The sequence below is a fragment of the Podarcis gaigeae genome (genome assembly GCF_964106915.1).
Source record: "Podarcis gaigeae genome assembly, chromosome: 10".
In the NCBI taxonomy this organism is placed as follows: Eukaryota; Metazoa; Chordata; class Lepidosauria; order Squamata; family Lacertidae; genus Podarcis; species Podarcis gaigeae.
The window spans coordinates 45,659,803-45,680,335 of NC_139686.1; the positions used below are offsets into that span (position 1 = coordinate 45,659,803).

The following is a 20,533-nucleotide window of genomic DNA, read 5'->3' on the forward strand; positions in this document are numbered from 1 at the left end:
CTATAAAAAGAAGGGGAGAATGCTATTACTGTAAAGCTTGGCTGGCAACTTATGGCTGCCACTTTGAGAATGTGGGGGGGGGGGAGCAAATACTCAGCACCTGCTCTCTCCCTGTCATCATCCCTCAGTAGGTAAACTGATAAAACTGGGTTTGTGGTCTGTAATGATATATCATGTCCTCTGCTACTCTGCTTCCAAGCAATCAAGTTTGCATAAGGAATTTGCAGGGCAGTGTTATGACACTGATGTAATTACTCCATTAATAGGCCATAAATCAAAAATGGAGAAGCTGGGGGGTTCCCTGTTGTGGTTGAACTACAACTCCCATCCAACCCTGACCATTGGTCACATTTTTTAAAATAAGGGAAGTAAGTAAAAAGGTAAAGGGATCCCTGACCATTAGGCCCATTCATGGCCGACTCTGGGGTTGCGGCACTCATCTCGCTTTACTGGCCAAGGGAGCCAGCATACAGCTTCCGGGTCATGTGGCCATCATGACTAAGCTGCTTCTGGCGAACCAGAGCAGCACACGGAAACGCCGTTTACCTTCCCGCCAGAGTGGTACCTATTTATCTGCATGCACTTTGACGTGCTTTCGAACTGCTAGGTTGGCAGGAGCAGGGACCAAGCAATGGGAGCTCACCCCGTCGCAGGGATTCGAACTGCGGACCTTCTGATTGGCAAGTCCTAGACTCTGTGGTTTAACCCACAGCGCCACCAACGTCCCTAGAGAAGTAAGTAGGTAGATGCATAAACATGATAGCTGACTAATCTTGCATTCCGAAACCCATGCATATAGTTTATCTATTTTATAAAATATTTGATACAACACCATTTCATTAAAAACAAATCAAAGCAGTTTACAACACTAGTACGTAAAACCATACAATAAAAACCATATACAAAAGCTTAAATCAAATGCCAATTAAGTACTGTGGAAAGATGTATTTTCAATTGCTTGCATAGCCCTGGCGGAATAGAAGAATTCTCAGCAGGCATTTAGAAGGTGAAACAAAAGGCTCCTGTTGAATTTCTGTTGGCAGAGCATTTTGCTATATGGCACTATTTCTTGTTGTCAAATGAGCCTCGCCAACACTGGGGAGGACCAAGGATGCTCCTCCGGATTGAGCTGGGATAGAAGGGTTCAGGTGATCCCTGAGATACCGTGGACCTAAGTTGTTCAGGGCTTTGTAAATTAATACAAATGCAAACTAATAACTTTGAAAATTTTTGCTTGCTACTGAAAATCATTTCCGTAAGGAATTTTTTAAATAAATATATATATATATTTCTTCTTGATAATATATATATATATATATATATATATATATATATATATATATATATATAATTACTCGCAGAACTCAACTGGCCAGCACTGGTGCTCTCTATTCTTGAAACAATGCTCTGGAGCTTGGAAGTGGAATCCACAACCGATTTCCCACTCCTATACTCAAGACTAAGAAATGAGATCACAGTCGCTTTGAAACACTTCTTCCCAAACTTTTGCAAATGTACAGGAAGATCATTTGATTGCCTCCTATGCAGACCAGCCAATGACTTCAGTATGAACTCTGAATGAAGCATGACCAGAATCAGGCCCATTCATTACAGGAAGAGCTCTGCTGCACCCAATTATTGTATAAATGCTTTAAACATTTAGGAATGCATGCTCCCCACAGCTGCTTCTTCTATTCGGGATTTTTAAAGCTTATGAGCTGATGGCAAGCTTTTATTTTCTTTTTCTATTCGTAAAAAAAGAAGAAAAAAAGTTCCCTTAACAGACAAATGTAAAAACAGGCCCCCAGGACAGATTTTGTCATCACCGACATGTCACAATACAGTATGAATGAGTTCTAAGCAAGCGCAAAGGAAACCTCAAGGATATGTTAGCACAAAGCAACGTTGTTAAGATCATAAAAGGAAAAATCCCATGTGTTTGTATTAGGACATGAAAAGGGTCCCCAGTTCATCTTGATGAGGCTAATTGATGCGACAGTCAAACTAGATTAAGATAACATATTGGATCAAGTCACCCTTTTTACGGCACACTGGAACTACAGGTTCCAGTCTGCCTTTCAAATGTGTGTAAGCTACTTAAACATAACAGACGCAAACTCCAGGCTGTCTCGCTGATCATTTTAGCACAGGTTGCCTCTTATTTCTCAGGGCCCAAAAGCAGCTTCAATAGCAGAGATCTGTGACTGGGTCTCCCATCTCTTTGGCAAAGAGCTGCCATAAGGGCTTGGGCTGGATCCCTGAATTATGATTTACCAGGATCAAGAAGAAATAAGTAACACTGTTACTGCATATATGAATACTCTATAATTATCAGATGCAATCACAACACCAGCAGGGCTGGGCGATATATCAATATACCGTCCAAAACCGGTTTGAAGTCCATATTTGATATTGGTTTTATAATTCTCGAGCTGGCAATATATCATCAAGCATGGCGTGTGTGTGTGTCAGTACTCTCTATGCAAAAATCACAATGTGGGGAAAACTGTGAAGCCACTCAACGCTTCTCACGAGTCCTGCAGTGCCTATTAATTCTGCCAGCTCAGCTCAGTCCTTGCCTCATGCCATAGACAGCAAATCACAAGAGCAGGAGAAAGCATGAAGCCAGTCAATGCCTCCATCCCTATTTCAAACATTGTGATATATTGGTATATTATGATGTTTAGCTGGTGATATAGCACAATGTAAAAAAAAAAAAAAAAACAGGTATTGCCCAGCCCTAAATATCATCGGATCAGGACCATGGTGCTGTGCGAGGTAACCCATTCCCTCACTGCCATTTCCCCAAAGAAACTGCTCACCCACCAGCTGCTATTGACCCAGATACAGAAAAGTTACATGATTTAGAGCAGATAGAGGTTGACTGAATCAAGGGGTGGGACGGAGTGTGCAGGGAGGCATAGGCTCTGGCTGGGCTGCTGTAAAGGCATGCTGCTTTCTCTTCATAGTTCTGTGATAGACAGCATACTTTGCATCCAGAAGGTCCCAGATTCAGCCGCCAAGTATCTTGAGTTAGTTTGGTAAAGACTCTTGCCTGCAATCCAACAGTTGCTGCCAGTCAAAGTCGTTATAAGGCATGTTCCTACATTCCTTCCCTCGCTGCCATGGTTCAGCGGTTGGGAATGGTCAAGTAAGCTAGTCAGGCAATGGAAGTCTTTGTCATCTCTGGATCTTTTTGTATTTCCTCTGCCATGCTGCAAAGTGGCTGGCCACTAATTAAGAGTGTGGAAAGAGAATCAGGTGGCAGTCCATTGATTTAAGAGTCCTACACCACCATTCAGAGGATCACTGAGACCAGACCAAACAATCATTGTGATTCCTGCCTTTTATAGTCTCGTTCCAGATGAGAGCTGAGAGGAACGCCTTTCTGATTCTAGCTGTCACTACAACATGGAACAGTTAGAACAGAAAACACATCTCGGGGATACTGTCTTACAGAGAGACAAGACAGTTGCTACACTCCTTGCACTGTCAAAGAAGGCCCCATATGTCTTGACAACAGCCTACTGCTAAATCTGGAGGGGAAAAACCAACCACCACCCAGGAACAGGCCAAAACATTCCTGGGAACTTGATCGTGAAAACCTGCAAAAAAAAAAGAAGATCCAAACATGTGGGAATTTCCTAACACACTGCCCTACGCTGTTTTATATGTTATGTATTAACTAATTATTAGACCCTATGTACCAGGGTGGCCTACAAATAAAATATCATTAAATCATCATACCTGGCTTGTAAAAAAAAGGTGGGGGTATAAATATAATTTCCATGCAGGACATATGGCCTGTATACTATTAAAATTCAGCAGCCATGTTTTGTTACCAAAGAAATAAGCTGATAAAGTAGCATTTAATGCAAATATGCAACAACTATTCAATCTCAGCCATACAGTGAACCTGCTCCATAAACACAGCAAATTCTTTTGTTAGCAACACTTGAAATTTCCAGAGGGAAAACAATGGACCATACATACGGTTATGTTCGTAACACCAGTGACTCCCTTTCACATCCAAGAGCATGAACAATGGTACCTCTACTGCTAATTTAAATGTATTCAAAAACTGTATCCAAGACTTCTCTACTATCAAAAAACTTATTATCGTTTGTGTAAGGTATCAAGATCAGACTACAGAGATATTAGCAAAGAAGAAGAAGAAGAAGAGTTTGGATTTGATATCCCGCCTTTCACTCCCTTTAAGGAGTCTCAAAGCGGCTAACAATCTCCTTTCCCTTCCTCCCCCACAACAAACACTCTGTGAGGTGAGTGAGGCTGAGAGACTTCAGAGAAGTGTGACTGGCCCAAGGTCACCCAGCAGCTGCATGTGGAGGAGCGGGGAAGCGAACCCGGTTCACCAGATTACGAGACTACCGCTCTTAACCACTACACCACACTGGCTCATTTCTGATCCTTGCAGTCGTTACTTGGCTTTTTCAAAATCTGAGGGCAGCAACAAATAAATGAAAGGGAATACAGTACTTTATTGGTGGTTTTTAAAAACCTCCATGTGTCGTAAAATTAGAAACCATCTCCTGAGAAATATGTTTTTCAGTTGCTATTGCTTAATAAGAGATGCCTGCTTTCACATACAGCATATCCAGTGCTATAAGGAAATAGAAGAGGGAGTTTCATTTTGGGTTTTCGTTTGGAGGAGGAAAATACACACAGTGCACATGCCTTTTATATGGGGCCCTTGGAACTCTATATAATGTGACACCATTAAAAGAGATATGCCTATGCTTGCATGCTTCGCAACTAAACTCAGATTCCCCACGGGAGTAAGCGCAAGGGGCTTGGAATCGCATATAAAAATGGAATCATTATACACTTGTCAAAAGGTATATTTAGCCCGGAAGATAGTAAACGGCTTGCCTGACACCTCACTGAACTAGAAACAGAATCCAGGAATCCTGACTCATAATCCACTTTCCTAAACATAGACCACTCACATTTGGAAACTCTCGAGAGTGTCACAAATGCTGAGCCTACCTCACGAGAGGTATCTTCTCCACCAAGAACTAGATACGTCGATCACAGTGGAAATCAGACACTTGTTTTCAATAAATGGCACTTTATGGTACAATCATCAGCATACTCAAAAGTATGGCTCTGTGCATTCATTGGGACTTATTCACTAGTAAGCATGCTTGGGGCTGCAGTTTTAAAAGGCCTATTTAGCATGGTGTATGTGTTTCTGCTCATAATAAATCATAATCCGTTCACCCTTGTGAAAGGTTAATGCATGCATACAAACTTCTCATGATTACTGTACACCTGAAGGCAGGTAGCTGAAAGTGTGAATTCACCATTCAGAAGCATTGTTTGAGGTGATATGAATGTTATAGCAGTGGTATTAAATCTGTGACATGGGCTATTCATGCATGTAAGTTATCAGTGGATGTTGACATCAAACAATTAATGACTGTTCTTGGTAATTACTGAAAGTGAGAACTGGCCACCAGTTCTGCTCCTAGGCGGGGTTTTTTAAATGGCTTCTGTTTTAATATATAGCATTCTTGTCCCACAGAAAAATACCCAAACACCCAGCACAACTTTATTTTCTACCAGTGTGGCAATGACTTTTATACTTAACAAATGGAACCGAGGGGTCTTTTCTGATATGGAGATTTGCTATTATGATTGCTAGCAAAAACGTACACTGCAGCACAGGTATGGTGGTTGAGACAGCAGCTTGTTCTCCCACTGACAAAATTTAGTGCAACCTTTGGTCCTAACTCCCAACCAAAAGAAGTTGACAGAGGCTCTGACTTGTACATAAGGAAGATCTTCGTTCAGGCAGGTAATGGTGTGGGCTCAGCAGCACACACAGTGCTCAAGAGCCAAGATTCAGGAGTTCAGGAGCAAGGTAAGAGGTTCAGAACTGGACAGAAGCAAGGAAGGTGTCCCAACAAGTCCTGCCAAGCTTTTAAAGATGAGGTGTGGTGTGCTCACTCACAAGACTCTTTTGCCAAGCAGGAATGTTGAGCTTGCGCGCGCACACACACACACACACACACACACACACACACTACCAGGGTCTGCTCCCATCTGCAAAGGCAGCACCTGATTCTAGGAAACAAGCCTGCACCCTCCTGCTCAGTTACTCCCACCTCCTATTCAGCCTTCCCCATCAGTTATCAGAGCCCTCCCCAGCCTCCACTGAGGCTCTCTGGTCCGCCGGAGGGTCATAGGGGAGAGCCAGTATACAGTGGTGCCTCGCAAGACAAAAAGAATCCGTTCTGCGAGTCTCTTCGTCTAGCGGTTTTTTCGTCTTGCGAAGCAAGCCCATTGACGGATTAGCAGATTAGCGCTATTAGCGGCTTATCGGCTTAGAAAAAGGGGGGGAAAGGGGGAAAAAACCGCAGGAACTCGCAATACATTTTCGTCTTGCGAAGCAAGCCCATAGGAAATTCGTTTTGCGAAGCACCTCCAAAACGGAAAACTCTTTCGACTAGCGAGTTTTCCGTCTTGCGAGGCATTAGTCTTGCGGGGCACCACTGTACATGCTTCTCCTTTCAAAGTGGTTGAAGTCATGGCAGAAAGGAGATACCCCCCTTCTCTTTCCTACAGTTTGCCCTGGCTCCCCAATTTTTTCTCTACCTCCTCTGTGTGGGCCTGACAATCGAAGCCCGATCCAGCAAACACTGCAGGGTTCATGACAATTGCTTATCCTTTTTTGTTTACAAACGTCTATCAAATGCCACGTTCTCTGATGGTGCTGCATAATCATACAGTTGAATGGTCTAGCCTCCATGCTTCAATCTCTACCTACCTTCCCCTCCTTTTTGGTATGCACGTTACAAACCTCAGCAAGCATCTCTTCATATATGAGCTCCCTTGCAAATGGATATATTTTGATTAGAAGCTGCCTCTGTGCTCATTCCTTGTGGGAAGTTAAAACAGTCACAGCAAGAAACATGGCCTTTTCACCGATAGCCCTGAGTTAAAAGAACAACATTCTAGAAGGTGACGAGTGTTTGGATTTTAGAAAGAGACATAAAACCTCCTTGTTTTCCAAGGCCTTGGGCTGAGAACTGATCTAACCACCTAATTATGAGCATGTTAGCACTTTTTTGTGTTCCTGCTTGTTTTAAAAGTGCTGTCTTTTAAAATTGAAATTATTATTTAATACAGACATATTTTATCCTCCTCTACCTGGAGTACATGGAGAGATGCAATAAAAATGTATTAAGGTCCACATTAAAAAAAAGTGTTCCATTATGGCTGCAAAATTAAGCAAATTGAGCTGAAAACACAGCCTGAAGTCAATGAAATTTACAGGTTAATTGCTTCAATTCACAGTTCTTTGTAAAGAGCCGTGGGGCAAAGAGCTTCCTATGTTCACTACTTTAAAAGACTGTACACAGCTTCTAAAGAGATGTTCATCTTTGACTGCGGGCAGAGAGAAGGAATGTCAAAGCCTGCTGCACTGACGGCTAGTTGTCATGCATGAATCCACTCCTGCAAGGATCACAGCATTAACCAATCCCGAGAGATGGGGTTCCTATTTTTACCCTGCACCATACATATTGACTCACAACTCATCTTCGGTATGGCAACCTGTGAACAGAAGCCTACTTCAGGCCACAGATCACTCAGGGGAATCAGAGCCATTGGCTGTGATCCGGCACAGAGCTCCCACTAAAATCACTGGGCTCAAATCAAGTATCTGTGGAACCGTATTTCTGTCAGGATATGACAGCCGCCCACTATCTGTAATTTACGAAACCAGCCGAATACATTTTTGTTTCAACTAGCTTTCTCGACCAGGTGCAAAGGTCATTCCGTGTTGTTTTTAAACCTACACCTGGTTGTTCTTGTACTTATTTTAGCTGGTTTAAGGATATATCTGTAAATCACATTGGAACCTATACGTGGAAGGCAATTTACAAATGTATTAATCATCTACGGAGATTGCCTGGATTGTGACCAATATGTCAGGCTTTGGGCAACATCAAATAATCGTTTGTATATTTGAAACTAAGATACCGATTCCAGATTTTGGTTTGTATTTGGGTCTCCCTGATCAAAGAATGCATGACACTGTGCTCTATGCTTATTCCAGTAGTCTTACTTTCACAGAATGCTTTTTAGGAGCAATATTATTTTATTGAAAAGATAAAGTAATTTACTACATGCTTCAGAATGCACTTTATGCCATTGTTATTATTATGACTACTACTACTATTCCAAGGTATCATATTGGTCCAATAAATTTAGTTACCATTTCAAAAAAAACAAAAAAAACAACGAGAATCACCAGATGTAAAGTATATAAGTTGGAACTGGCAGGAAGACTTGGCTACCACAAGTTCTGCAGAGCTCTGTTAGCTAATATATCTCTGCATGTACACATTGAAGGAAACAGGAGAAATAATACTTTACAGTTTGATGAACAACATATGACACAGAATCCTAGACTCACAAAAAGAAAGGCTTGCAGACTTACACAAAAAAAGTAAAAACGCAAAACTCGACCACATGTAATTTTGCACCTTCTACCCCACCTCAAATATCATAAAACAACAAAAATCCCAGTGACCCCTATTATAAATAATAGAGTGGTTTAGAAGGAATGCTAACTGCAAATGCACCGGATTAAATAGGAAAATAACTCCAGTGCAATTTAAAGGTTTAAAGGAAATGTGTATGACAAACAGAGGTGGAGTGTAAAGTGAGGTGGGTTGTTAAAATGCAAAGGGCCATATGGCTTTGGGTAACATCCTCCTCCGTTTGTTTGTTTTTTACATCTCTTTCTACATGGCCCTCGACACAAGAGTTCTGCATGTGTGGTCCAGTATATATGTAGAGATCCTTCCATAAAGCATTCACTTCAATGGAGGGAGCTATGCACACCTTTCGCAGGTATGGGTGTGTATCCCTTTAGATGCATCAGATCTCCCACATCCACAAATAATTACTAGATAAGGGTGATTAAAAATAATAATAACAACACTAATTTATCATCTTCTGATAAAAATATATGACCATGAGTTTTAAAACTCTTTGATAGATTCAATAATATAACTCAGGGGTGGTTAACTCCTGGCCAGGGAACCTGAGCCAGCCCCTAAGCAAATTTTTCATCCTACCCTACCCCCCAAAAAACATTTTGGCATAAATGGTAAAAAGGAAAGATAATGTGGACATGGCACCAGGATGGGCAGAAACATATAAAGCACTCCTCCCAGTCTTGTACCTTGATAGTGAGGCAATTGCCTCCTCCGCTGCTCATGAGGTCATCTGATGAACAGGGAAGGGATATCTGCATCCCCACCAGCAAATGGGTAAGGAGTGTTGGGTGGCAACACTCACTTTTGGACGCACTCGTCCCTGACGAGAAGACCCTGTGGGCTTAGGACACTGAGGTCCAGCGTCAAGGGTCTTCTGCAGGTTCCCTCACTGTGAGAAGTGAGGTTACAGGGAACCAGGCAGGAGGGCCTTCTCAGTAGTGGTGTCTGCCCTGTGGAACGCCCTCCCATCAGATGTCAAGGAAATAAACAACTGTGTGACTTTTAGAAGACATCTGAAGGCAGCCCTGTTTATGGAAGTTTTTTATTGTGTTTTTAATATTCTGTTAGGAGCTGCCCAGAGTGGCTGGGGAAACCCTCGGTGACACTAAAATTCGCTCCCCCTCCTTGCCACCTCTCTCTACATTCTATAGCATTGTTTTGGCTCCCCCAGCGATCGCACTGGTTGTGCTGCCCTAAAACTTCCTCTGCCTTAGGCCCGCCTTTTCCATCTCTGAAGTGACCCAGAAAGGAGAAATAATATAAATCACTGAGGGAGTGGGTATAGGTTTCCTGCAATTGGAGCAGGGTGTTTTCCAGAAACTATGGGACATTCATGAAAGAGACAAAGGAGTTTTGTTTATTAACCTGCTTTTTGTATACACTGCGTTTGAATGTTATCCTCTTTCCTAATCACGTTTGGACTCCTGATAAACCCCACTCTTTAACCTTTGTAACTGAATTACTCAACAAACTACCTCAGTGTTCTGTTTCCCCTCCACCTCTCACTTTCAAAAAAAGAAAAAAGGGAAGAGCTGAGGTTCATTCATGCTGATAAGACACAGATATCCCCTCCCAGCAAACAGTAGTAAAATGTGTCTTTGAGCAAACTCCCAAAGTCTAAAGGTAGGAAGCGGAGATAACTCCTCACCTGCCTTTAACTCTCAGCAAGGCTGCTGCAGGTTTCCATGAGTCCCATTCAAGAGGCCTCTAGTGAGCCCCTCTGCTCCCCTATAAATGCACATCAGGGTGGGAACCTATGGCCCTCCAGATTTTTGTTGGACTGCAAGTACCATCTTCATTGACCAATGACCATGCTGGTTGAGGACAACGGGAGCTGGAGTCCAGCAACCTCTGCAAGCCCCAAGTTCCCCAATCCAGAATCTGCTCCTCACCAGAAGAAGAAGAGTTTGGATTTGATATCCCGCTTTATCACTAACCGAAGGAGTCTCAAAGCAGCTAACAATCTCCTTTCCCTTCCTCCCTCACAACAAACACTCTGTGAGGTGAGTGGGGCTGAGAGACTTCAGAGAAGTGTGACTGGCCCAAGGTCACCCAGCAGCTGCATGTGGAGGAGCGGAGACGTGAACCCGGTTCCCCAGATTACGAGATTACCGCTTTTAACCACTACACCACACTGGCTCCAGTGCTGCTATGGGTCGCTGCTCCTCTCCTTCACTGCAGAACTTGCACAGGTCCCATCCCTTTCCATGACTCACTGCCATTGCCATGGTGTGGAGGGGAGTGGGTTCTGGCCAGGAGGCTCCAAAGACATGGAAGAGCAATGATGGTGGCAGTGGGGAGAAGGAGTAGTACAGATACCTTGTCAGACACAGACTTTTTGCCCCTAGCCATTACAGGGGGTGGGGATATATATAGACCATACAAGAATAATGAGCATATATAGCCTGTCTCACGCCGGGGGTGGGAGGTCACTCATCAAGGCAATTATAGGGAGCATGTGTGGCCGCCTTCTGTGCCACCTTTCTCCCCCTCCACTTCTGATGTGCTAACTCCAACCATCTCAGGCCTGGCATTAGCAATCTGTGCCCTCCACCCATTCAAGGGCCCTGGAACATGCCTGCCGATGCCAACCTCTGATGATGCGGTCTGGTTCACTGGATTGAGGCAAACTGACCGCAGCCGTTCGTTAAACTAAAACGAAATAGCTGCCTTCTTTCTTTCTTTTTAAGGTTACCTTGCTGAATTCTTAAAAGAGGAAAATTTAATTTTATAAAAACTAAAAATTGCAATACTTACCCATTTCCTGGGTCGGCCTCTTGGTCGTTTTTCTCCAGTAGCTTCTGCTTTCTGTAAAAAAAACACACACACGCAAGATAAGTGCTGTAGTTCAAAAGTATTTGTAATTACGTTATATGATATTGTTAGGCACACACGCAAGATAAGTGCTGTAGTTCAAAAGTATTTGTAATTACGTTATATGATATTGTTAGGCAATTCTGGTAGGTTGGGTTTTTTTAAAATATATAGTCAGTGCATACTTCCCACAACAGCATTCATTTTATTTATCTATTGATTAGATGAGAGGCACAAAGAAAAATCACTTTGTTATCTCTCTCTCCTATAGAGAAATGCTGCTCCCATCCTTTCGTAAAACAGACTGAGAACCTCTTTGTTTAAGGAAGGAAACTGCTTCTTTAAAAATGATAGACTATTCACTGTGTTCTCCTTGTGTCTAGACTATTGATAAGAATGTATGGAAAAGCAAATCAACATACTTGACAAAGACTATCCTTTGGACATATCTCTTTAAAGAACTTGCCTTTGTTTTGCAGGCCAAAACAAACTAAAAATGTTAGTAATGGCAGCTAACTCAAAGCCTGGGGCTTGGGGAGTCAGGAAGCATAGGATCTGTCCCTGACTTGAATGCTGACTTCCCAGGGAAATTGGAGTGGACACTCAAAAACAGAGAATCCTTATTAATTAAATTATTACATCTTCCATCTGCCTCCTCACCCTTTCGTTACATATATCTGGACTGAGCAGTCATTCTAATTGACATCAGAGACCGAGTTAATAAAAGCAAGCGTGGCAGTTCTTTTTGACTAATTCTTTAATTTAAAAATGTGTCATCTTACGTGTAAACAGACATTTTATCTCCCCTGCGCCTTCACAGATCCTTTGGCAGTTATGTGCATAAACCATTTTCCTAACTGCATGCAAAGCAGCTATAAATTAATATGGCTCGCTAAAAACACTCACCTATCCTATGTATTACAGATAGGTAGCCGTGTTGGTCTGCCATAGTCAAAACAAAAAAATTCCTTCCAGTAGCACCTTAAAGACCAACTAAGTTAGTTCTTGGTATGAGCTTTCGTGTGCATGCACACTTCTTCAGATGCACATCTGAATACATCTGTGTATCTGAAGAAGTGTGCATGCACACGAAAGCTCATACCAAGAACTAACTTAGTTGGTCTTTAAGGTGCTACTGGAAGGAATTTTTTTGTTTTGACTATCCTATGTGTGATTGTTCATACGCAAGCCTAACCGACATCACTGGCTGCCTCTTCCAACTGAGTGTGTGCAAGAAGTATGTAGCTGTATTTTTATATAGCTAGAGTTAAAATACTATATACAGCGGTACCTCGGTTTTCAAGCGCCTCGGAAGCTGAAAGGTTCAGAATCCGAATGCCGAAAACCCGGAAGTAATTGCTTCTGTTTTCGAACGCACCTCAGAAGTCAAATTTTTTTCCTCCATTAACTGAGCCGACTGCCCTTTGAACCTCGGTTGTCAAACGCTTCGGAAGTCGAACTGTCTTCCGGAATGGGTTACATTCAACAACCAAGGTACCATTGTATATACAAAGCATGTAATATGTATATAACTTTCCTTACATTAACATAATAGGGCATACAACATTCCTGTAAACCTAATATTAACTTTCTGGTATGAAGATAATGGGGGAAGGGGCTGAAAGACGGTGAGCAAGACAAGGCTGAGGAGTATTGGCTTGACTAAGTACACCTGAGAAATAAATAGATGAAGAAGAGTGTTATTTTCAGATGTTGTGCTTAGGGTTATAAAAATCATTACAGTGGTGCCTCGCAAGACGAAATTAATTCGTTCCGCGAGTTGTGTCGTCTTGCAATTTTTTCGTCTAGCGGAGCGCGGATTCGCTGGGTATTAACGGCTTTAAGAAAAAGGAAGCAAACTCGCAAGACGTTTTCGTCTTGCGAAGCAAGCCCATAGGGAAAATTGTCTTGCGAAGCAACGCAAAAACCGAAAAACCCTTTCGTCTTGCACGTTTTTCGTCTTGCGAGGCATTCGTCTTGCGAGGTACTACTGTACTGCTTAAGATAGTGTACACCTTAAATATGAGCAATCGGGAAAAGAATGGGCAAAGTTAGGTTACAACTTTCAATAGCTTGCATCCATGTTGAAAAAGAAGGTTGAATCTGAGTAGCTCATACTCACAGAGACCGGAGGCACCATCTTGTCCAGAGGATTGAGGGCCCCCACGTGTGATGCCCTGCAACATCCTGATGTCGCACGGGGAACCCTCTGAACATTAAAAAAAATGGGGGACCCACAGTGTATTGGCCCCCAGGAGCCAGCAAACTTGCAGGAGACCCATGGAAAACAATTGCTCTACCGCTGACCATGATATAGTTCAGGGGAACCTCAACCCTGAGGGACAAATGCAGCCTTCCATGTCTCTCCATATGCTTGCTGCGACTCTCCAAGGCACACACCCTTCTCAACAGACCACATCTCTCACTGGCCCTGCTTCCAAATGTTTTTTCCTGGCGGGAATGTGTCCCTGAATGTCTCACCACTTAGCGACAACTGTAGTTCAGCAGTATATAAACCGCATAAACAAAATAAAATTAAAATTAGATAAAAATCTGATAGTGCCTCTTGCCTGTCTGGATAGAAGAGTGTGTAAGAATTGGCGTAATGTAAAAGAAGACGAAGTAGTAAAATTTACATGTCTTCTTCTAGCCACTTTTGCCACTGGAACGTGTTCCAGGAAGGAATGCCATTCCCCATCCCAGCAGGGCTTTAAGAGGTTCCCTAACTAAAAGGTGCCTTCATTTGATACGATCCGGAGTTATTAAATCGAAACGATAAATTTCAGAATAAAAAACTGGCTAGATTTTTTAAAAATACTTAAGATTTTTTCTAAGGTAAAACAGTACATTGAGCCACTTTCAACTTAGTAGTTGTACCTGTGGAAACCAGCACAATGGGATTTTCCCCCCACCCCTCCTCCCCCTGCATACCCTCCCCACGTCTGCTTTGGGTGAGGAAAACCCCACAGAACAACATGTAAGAGGGGAAATTGTTCTGTATAGCAAGTATAAATACTTGCGCTGATGGAACAAATTCCTTAGTGCAAGGTTGAATTCCATCCATAGGATTTAATCTTGTTTCTCTTTTGGCTTCTGAGTCTTTCTGAGATATTCTGCAGTTACGTTTTCAAGATTTCCTCCAGAACTAGGAGATTTAGAAATTTCCTTTTACTCCCTTTACAGCTGTGATTAACACGGCTTTATCATACATCTCACCATTTTAGGCTTTAAGAAATCCCATCTAATCCCAGTAGTGCCTATGCCCTGTAATTAATAGTGTATGCATGTGTTTTCGTTTTTCCTTCGGGAATCTATCATCTTAATGTATCAGTTTACTTATTGGCAAATCTCTGTACATGACTATGCCATGTAAAGGGAATTCCACGCAAAGCTGGGAAAATACTGCCGTTGGTCCCTGCTACCCTCAAAGAAAATAAATGTAGCCAAATATCTCCACCATATCATCAAGGGGAAACGTGTGAAAATATAAAATTCACACTATTGTAGGGCAAAATTATCACTTCAAACTTGTTAAAAAGACAACTTCCTCTTTAATCTTTAAAGCGGTGAGTGTAAGATGAAACTTTCTTGGGATAACGCATTAAAGAAGCCCTGGCTGCCTACACAAGAGAACTTATCTGTGCTTTGGTTACAACCAAATTCTAGTGGAGATTGCCACAAATACTGCAGCCATCCCTCTAGGGAAACTTGAACTTCCCATCTAATCCCTTAAAAGCATTTTAGTCTGGCAAATAGTCTTTGGTCATCTTAAACCAAGAGTCACCAGTGTCCTGGAACTCAGGGGAACATTTGCAAACTAGAGGAACTATGGCGGTCACTATCTGTGTACGCCAGCCATGTACATGCACCACAATCTGGTGCACACTGCCTCCACCCCTCCGGCAGGGCAATTAGGCTTCTGTTGGTGTTTGTGGAAGCATCACAGCTGGCAAGGGGAGAGCTAAGCCTCCTTTCCCCACCAAAACGCTCTGCTCTGCTGCAATAAGGCTTGAAAATCCCTTCAACGGGCTACAGCAGAAGGCTTCTTTCAAGCTTTATTTCAGTGGGGAAGGAAGTCATCAGGAGTCTGCAGATGCCAGAAAAGTCATCTACAGGCCCATGTGTAGCTTGCAACCCGTGTCTTAAGCAGATGCATCGTAAAGAAGAATGATCTTGCGAACACTCTGATGATTACACCCCTCAGTTTCCAGCAGAAATACAACATAATATGTAGAGGAGTGTATCAGGAGATGCCTCCAATGTATAGTTATCATGGCTTGTGCTTCATTCACCTGACATCACACACACACACACACACACACACACACACACACACACACACACCTCTCAGAATTCCCTTGCAAGCTATTGTTGATTATTCTCTTGATAAATAAGCAAGTTGGGAAACACTTTTCCTTCAGTAGGGCTGCTTGAACAAATTAATGTGAACTCTGATATGAAGTGACCTGCTGGGCAACTTTTCCAGGCTGCAACTTAAGTGATCTACTGGCCTTCAGACTTCTCAAATATTCTGACTCTCTTCTTGGTTAACTGCACTTTTTCCATTGCTTTTTGAATTGAGGAAATGGGATGGAACAGACTTATCAGTGAACATGTGCCAAAGTGGCGTAGACCCAAAGTAGAGTGATACAACCATTTATGGCCAGCTACTGCTGGCCAATGAGCCCCAGCATCCACAGCGCCACTGTTAAGAGATGGTGGGGAGCTTCTCTCAATTCACACACAGCATTATTGGTCACACCACACCCCCCAAAGAAAAATACTAATTGCTGCCCATGCTTGGGTTTCTTACACAGTAATGCCTGCCCCTTGGAGGTATTTAAGGAGATCTGTTTATGAAAAGTAAGCATATTTGTTGTTTGGGGTGTAGTGTGATGCTTTAGGGATCTGTGGATGAAGGGTGATATGCAAATTAAATAAATACATAAATAAATAAATAAATAAATAAATAAATAAATAAATAAATAGGTAAATTCCTGGGAGAGCTTAGGCTTTCAGAGTAAACAAAGAAAGAAAGCAAACAAGCAAACAAACAAACAATATGTCCCTCTTAATTAAGGATAAGTTGTGACTAAGTCCCCAATTAGCTGCAAAACCCAATTTTGCATTTGAAAAAAGGGGTTAGAAATTACAATCAGAAATGCAGGCGAGCATGAGTGTCCAAGAAACCCCAGGCTGATACTCTCTTCCTAAAGCTTTCCTGCAGTACATTCATTGCCTTTGAGAGCATTGTAGTAATCTGAACGGAAGTTACCAAAGCACAGATCACTTGTATTACCTAATGTCAAGATAATCACATAATGGCATATCACAAAACAGACAGAACATACAAGGCACTTTCTGAGAAGGGTGATGGTTCACTGCATTCCCCTCCCCCCCCCAAAAAAATACAGAGATTGAAAGAGATATTTGGATATTTACCACCAGCTAATCATTTAATAGATGATACTTTGCTCATTTTCGTGTAGTTACATGATTTAAAAGTCAATTATATACATAATGAGGAACTAGATCTTCCTACTTTTCTGCTCAGATAGTCCTAAATGGAGATTATGTGCTTTCCTGCCAATGAATATTGTTTCAGTGGAACACTCTTTTTACGCATCCCCAAAGATGTATTTTTCACATCAGACATTTCTCAGGGAGAGGAAGAAAACACTGAAACATTCCAGGTCTTGCCTTTTTGATATGGAATGATGTGATAAACCAACAGAAAGTAATGATATCCCCACTCTGAAAGGAATGTGACCGAATTCTGTGGATAGTTATTTGAAAGTAAGTTCCACTGGGTTAAATGCAATTTAGGTAAAGGGACCCCTGACCATTAGGTCCAGTTGTGACTGACTATGGGGTTGTGGCGCTCATCTCGCTTTATTGGCCGAGAGAGCCGGTGTACAGCTTCCGGGTCATGTGGCCAGCAGGACTAAGCCACTTCTGGAGAACCAGAGCAGCACACGGAAACGCCGTTTACCTTCCCACCGGAGTGGTACCTATTTATCTACTTGCACTGTGACGTGCTTTTGAACTGCTAGGTGGGCAGGAGCAGGGACCAAGCAATGGGAGCTCACCCCATCACGGGGATTCGAACCGCCAACCTTCTGATCGGCAAGCCCTGGACTCTGTGGTTTAACCCACAGCGCCACCTGCATCCCATATAAATGCAATTTATTCCCAAGTCATTATGGGTGTGACTGTGGCCAGAAAGGCATGTTTAACTGAAACTAAGCCACCTTAAACTAAGTGTGACTTACTCCTAAGTAAAACACTATTGGGATTGTGCAAGAAAGAAAGAAAAAGAAATACTGGAAGACTCATTCCCAATTATAAATTGTGTTGAAAACAAAATAATAATTTTTATTTGCCTGCCCTTCACCCTAAGGTCCCAGGGTCAGTTACAACATTAAAACACAATATTAAAATTCCTGCAATACAGGCCATTTGACCAGATGACCTTTGAGTCAAAAAATATTTTATTTGGAAAGGAGTATTTCTTAAAGATTAAAGCTGTTAAGAGGTCAGAACGTCCAGTCACTTAATGTGGTACAGTCAACAGTCCTCACATATAATTTTATTTTACTCAAGAAAGAGATAAAGAAAAAACCCACCACAGATTTGTATTCTAGAGGAAAAAATAAGTCACCCAACGTTTATTTTATGTACTTTTTTGGTGTCAATTCATGTTGTGTCTAGAATGTGGGACAATTCCAGACAGAACAGAATACGACAATACCTCAAAGATAATGAGGAGGGTTATTTTAAACCAGCCATGACTTACAAGAGGTCTTGGGGGTTCTCATGTTACTTTTCTTTTCCTTAGAGGGGCAAAAACTTTACACCAGTAATATGAGGATGCTTCTGTAATGGATGACACAAATGAAGTTACTAGGAACATTAACGGAGCTAGGTCTTCCTCAATGCTCCAGATTTTGTTGTGCTCAAAAGTTCTATGGGAAAAGATCCTGCTAAACCTTCTTAGATACATTAACAGCTAAAATTGTGGAAACCTTAAAGTTGTATTTCTGAGGTTTGAGGGCTCATCACATCAGTCTTTTTTAGAATAATACCATAAAAATATATATCATTAGAAGGGTAATTTAATGCAAACTACAATGCAACAAACTGTGCTGAGTTATCTTTATTCTATCAAAAGTTATAGCCAAATAAACCAAAAAAAGCACAACTGCCTTATGTAACAAGGAGTGGATTTCCTTAACTCAAAACTGACCAGTGGCAAACAGAGTGAAGAGAGTTGACTGGTCACCTAGAAAGCAATGCAGTAGCCATGACTAAAGGACAGTCACTGACTGTGGAACAGAGAGGGAACCTCCAACCTGTGGTGTCACTTGGGCCAAGCCCACCTGCCATACAGCCAATATCATATACGGACATCAAGTGAAGTTGAATCTGGGCCAGAAATGGATTTGGAGGCAAGGTGCTTTGAAGCACCAACTATCAGCTGATTATCGGGGCTTCAGAGTACAGAGCAGGTCTCTCTGCAAAGACCAACAATCAGCCAATCAAGAAGAGAGTCCTGCATAGCCAAGAATCAGCTGCACAGCCAACATCTTATTTGGAATCCATCTTCCAACTGAACTTGAGAGTAGCAGCTCATTATATCAGAGAGATGGAGCCCTCTCAGTGAAAGTTCAGGTAGCCATAGCACGTCTGAGCAAAGAGTTCCACCATCTTTGCCTCTGTATTCTCGTTGCCTTTAAAGAGGAACTTAAATCCATACCTGCAGCCTACAGAAAACCTCCTCTAGATATTACCAGAAGTGCCAACAGTTCAATTTGGCAAGTTTACTAGCATTAGGCTAGCCACACTTCTTCAGTCGTATTCCCAAAGCCACTCTCAACATCTAAACTGATTCCTCCACTGCTCCATTTATCATTATCCGGATCAGCTAAAGGGACACAATCCCTCCTGGGCAGCTTTCCAAGGCCACATGCCAATTATGGGCAGGTTCAGAGGCAAATGTGGGCAAAGAAACAAATGTAATTTCCCCTCTTCGTTCACTAGGCTAGTTTCCACATAAACTCACATACCCTTCTCTCCTCTTTATCTATATAAGCAAGAGGCATTATGAGAGTTCAAGGAGGCTGCAAAGCAGAATCAGTAGGGAGTGTGGCCTGGGGAAAGCTCTGGGGGCTGGATAAAAGAGGCTTCAAGGGCCACATTCTGCCCCCAGGACTGAGGTTCCACAGTCCCGATCATAAGGTTACGGTCCCCTTGCTAAGTTCTACCATTACTGTGCATTAAGTCATCACAAGTTATGCCCATGATCTTTGGCAATCTATATCTGCTTAACCAATTCAATCTGCTGCCTAATTCTATTCACACCTTGATCAAGTTTAAGGCGACTTGCTTCTGGTTGTGTTGCATCACAGCATGTGACCAAACATGAGGCATGATTTAAATCAAAGTTTAATACATTTTCCTATAAACAGGAGAAAAGGAAATAATGCTTATTAGATACAAGGTTTAAAGGTGTTTTGTTTTGTTTTGTTTTGTTTTGGAAACAAAACAGCAGACTCTGATTTACATCTTTGTAAGCAGTTCATAAAATAATTTGGAAAAAGATCTAGCCTGAGTAACCTCTGAGGTGAGCCTGAGGAAAATGCATGCTATCATTCAATTACAATCAGGAATAACACCCAAAGTCACATGATCACAGAAGCCATCAGCCACAGCGGACTTGCACTAGGACACATGGTTGATTATAATAACATAGGAACATATATGGGTCAGATCAATTGCCCTTCTAGTCCAGCACCCTGTTCTTGCAGTGGTCAATCAGACAGTATTAGAAACTGAGATATATACGGTAAGCTAGGTGTTACATTCACCAAAACAGAATGTTGCCATTTGGGGACCAGACAGCTCTAAAGTTCTATTTTTCAAAACAATTTTTTGGTTCCTGCAATTCATTCTCATTGTGCAGATAAAATATAACAGATAGAATTCTACAGGGTGTGTGGCTGCTGTGTGAAAGCAGTCAAGAGCCAAGGATCCCCAGGTACGCATCTCCAGATGGTGGAGACGGCAGGTGCCATCCTGCCACCCCGGCATCTTCACTTGGCAGCAAGTGGCCAATAAGGTAAAGGTAAAGGGGACCCCTGACCATTAGGTCCAGTCGTGGCCGACTCTGGGGTCATCTCGCTTTATTG

General features: G+C 42.2%; 1 protein-coding gene across 2 annotated transcripts in view; it reads right to left on the reverse strand.

The window, feature by feature from the left end:
- The window catches only part of HMGA2 (high mobility group AT-hook 2), a 133,930-nt gene that overhangs the window by 103,082 nt on the left and 10,315 nt on the right, over positions 1 to 20,533 (reverse strand). For both annotated transcript variants that reach the window (XM_083699522.1, XM_083699523.1), the window contains exon 3: positions 11,289 to 11,339. In XM_083699522.1, coding sequence (XP_083555648.1) covers positions 11,289 to 11,339 — 51 coding nt within the window. The remainder of the gene's footprint in view (positions 1 to 11,288; positions 11,340 to 20,533) is intronic.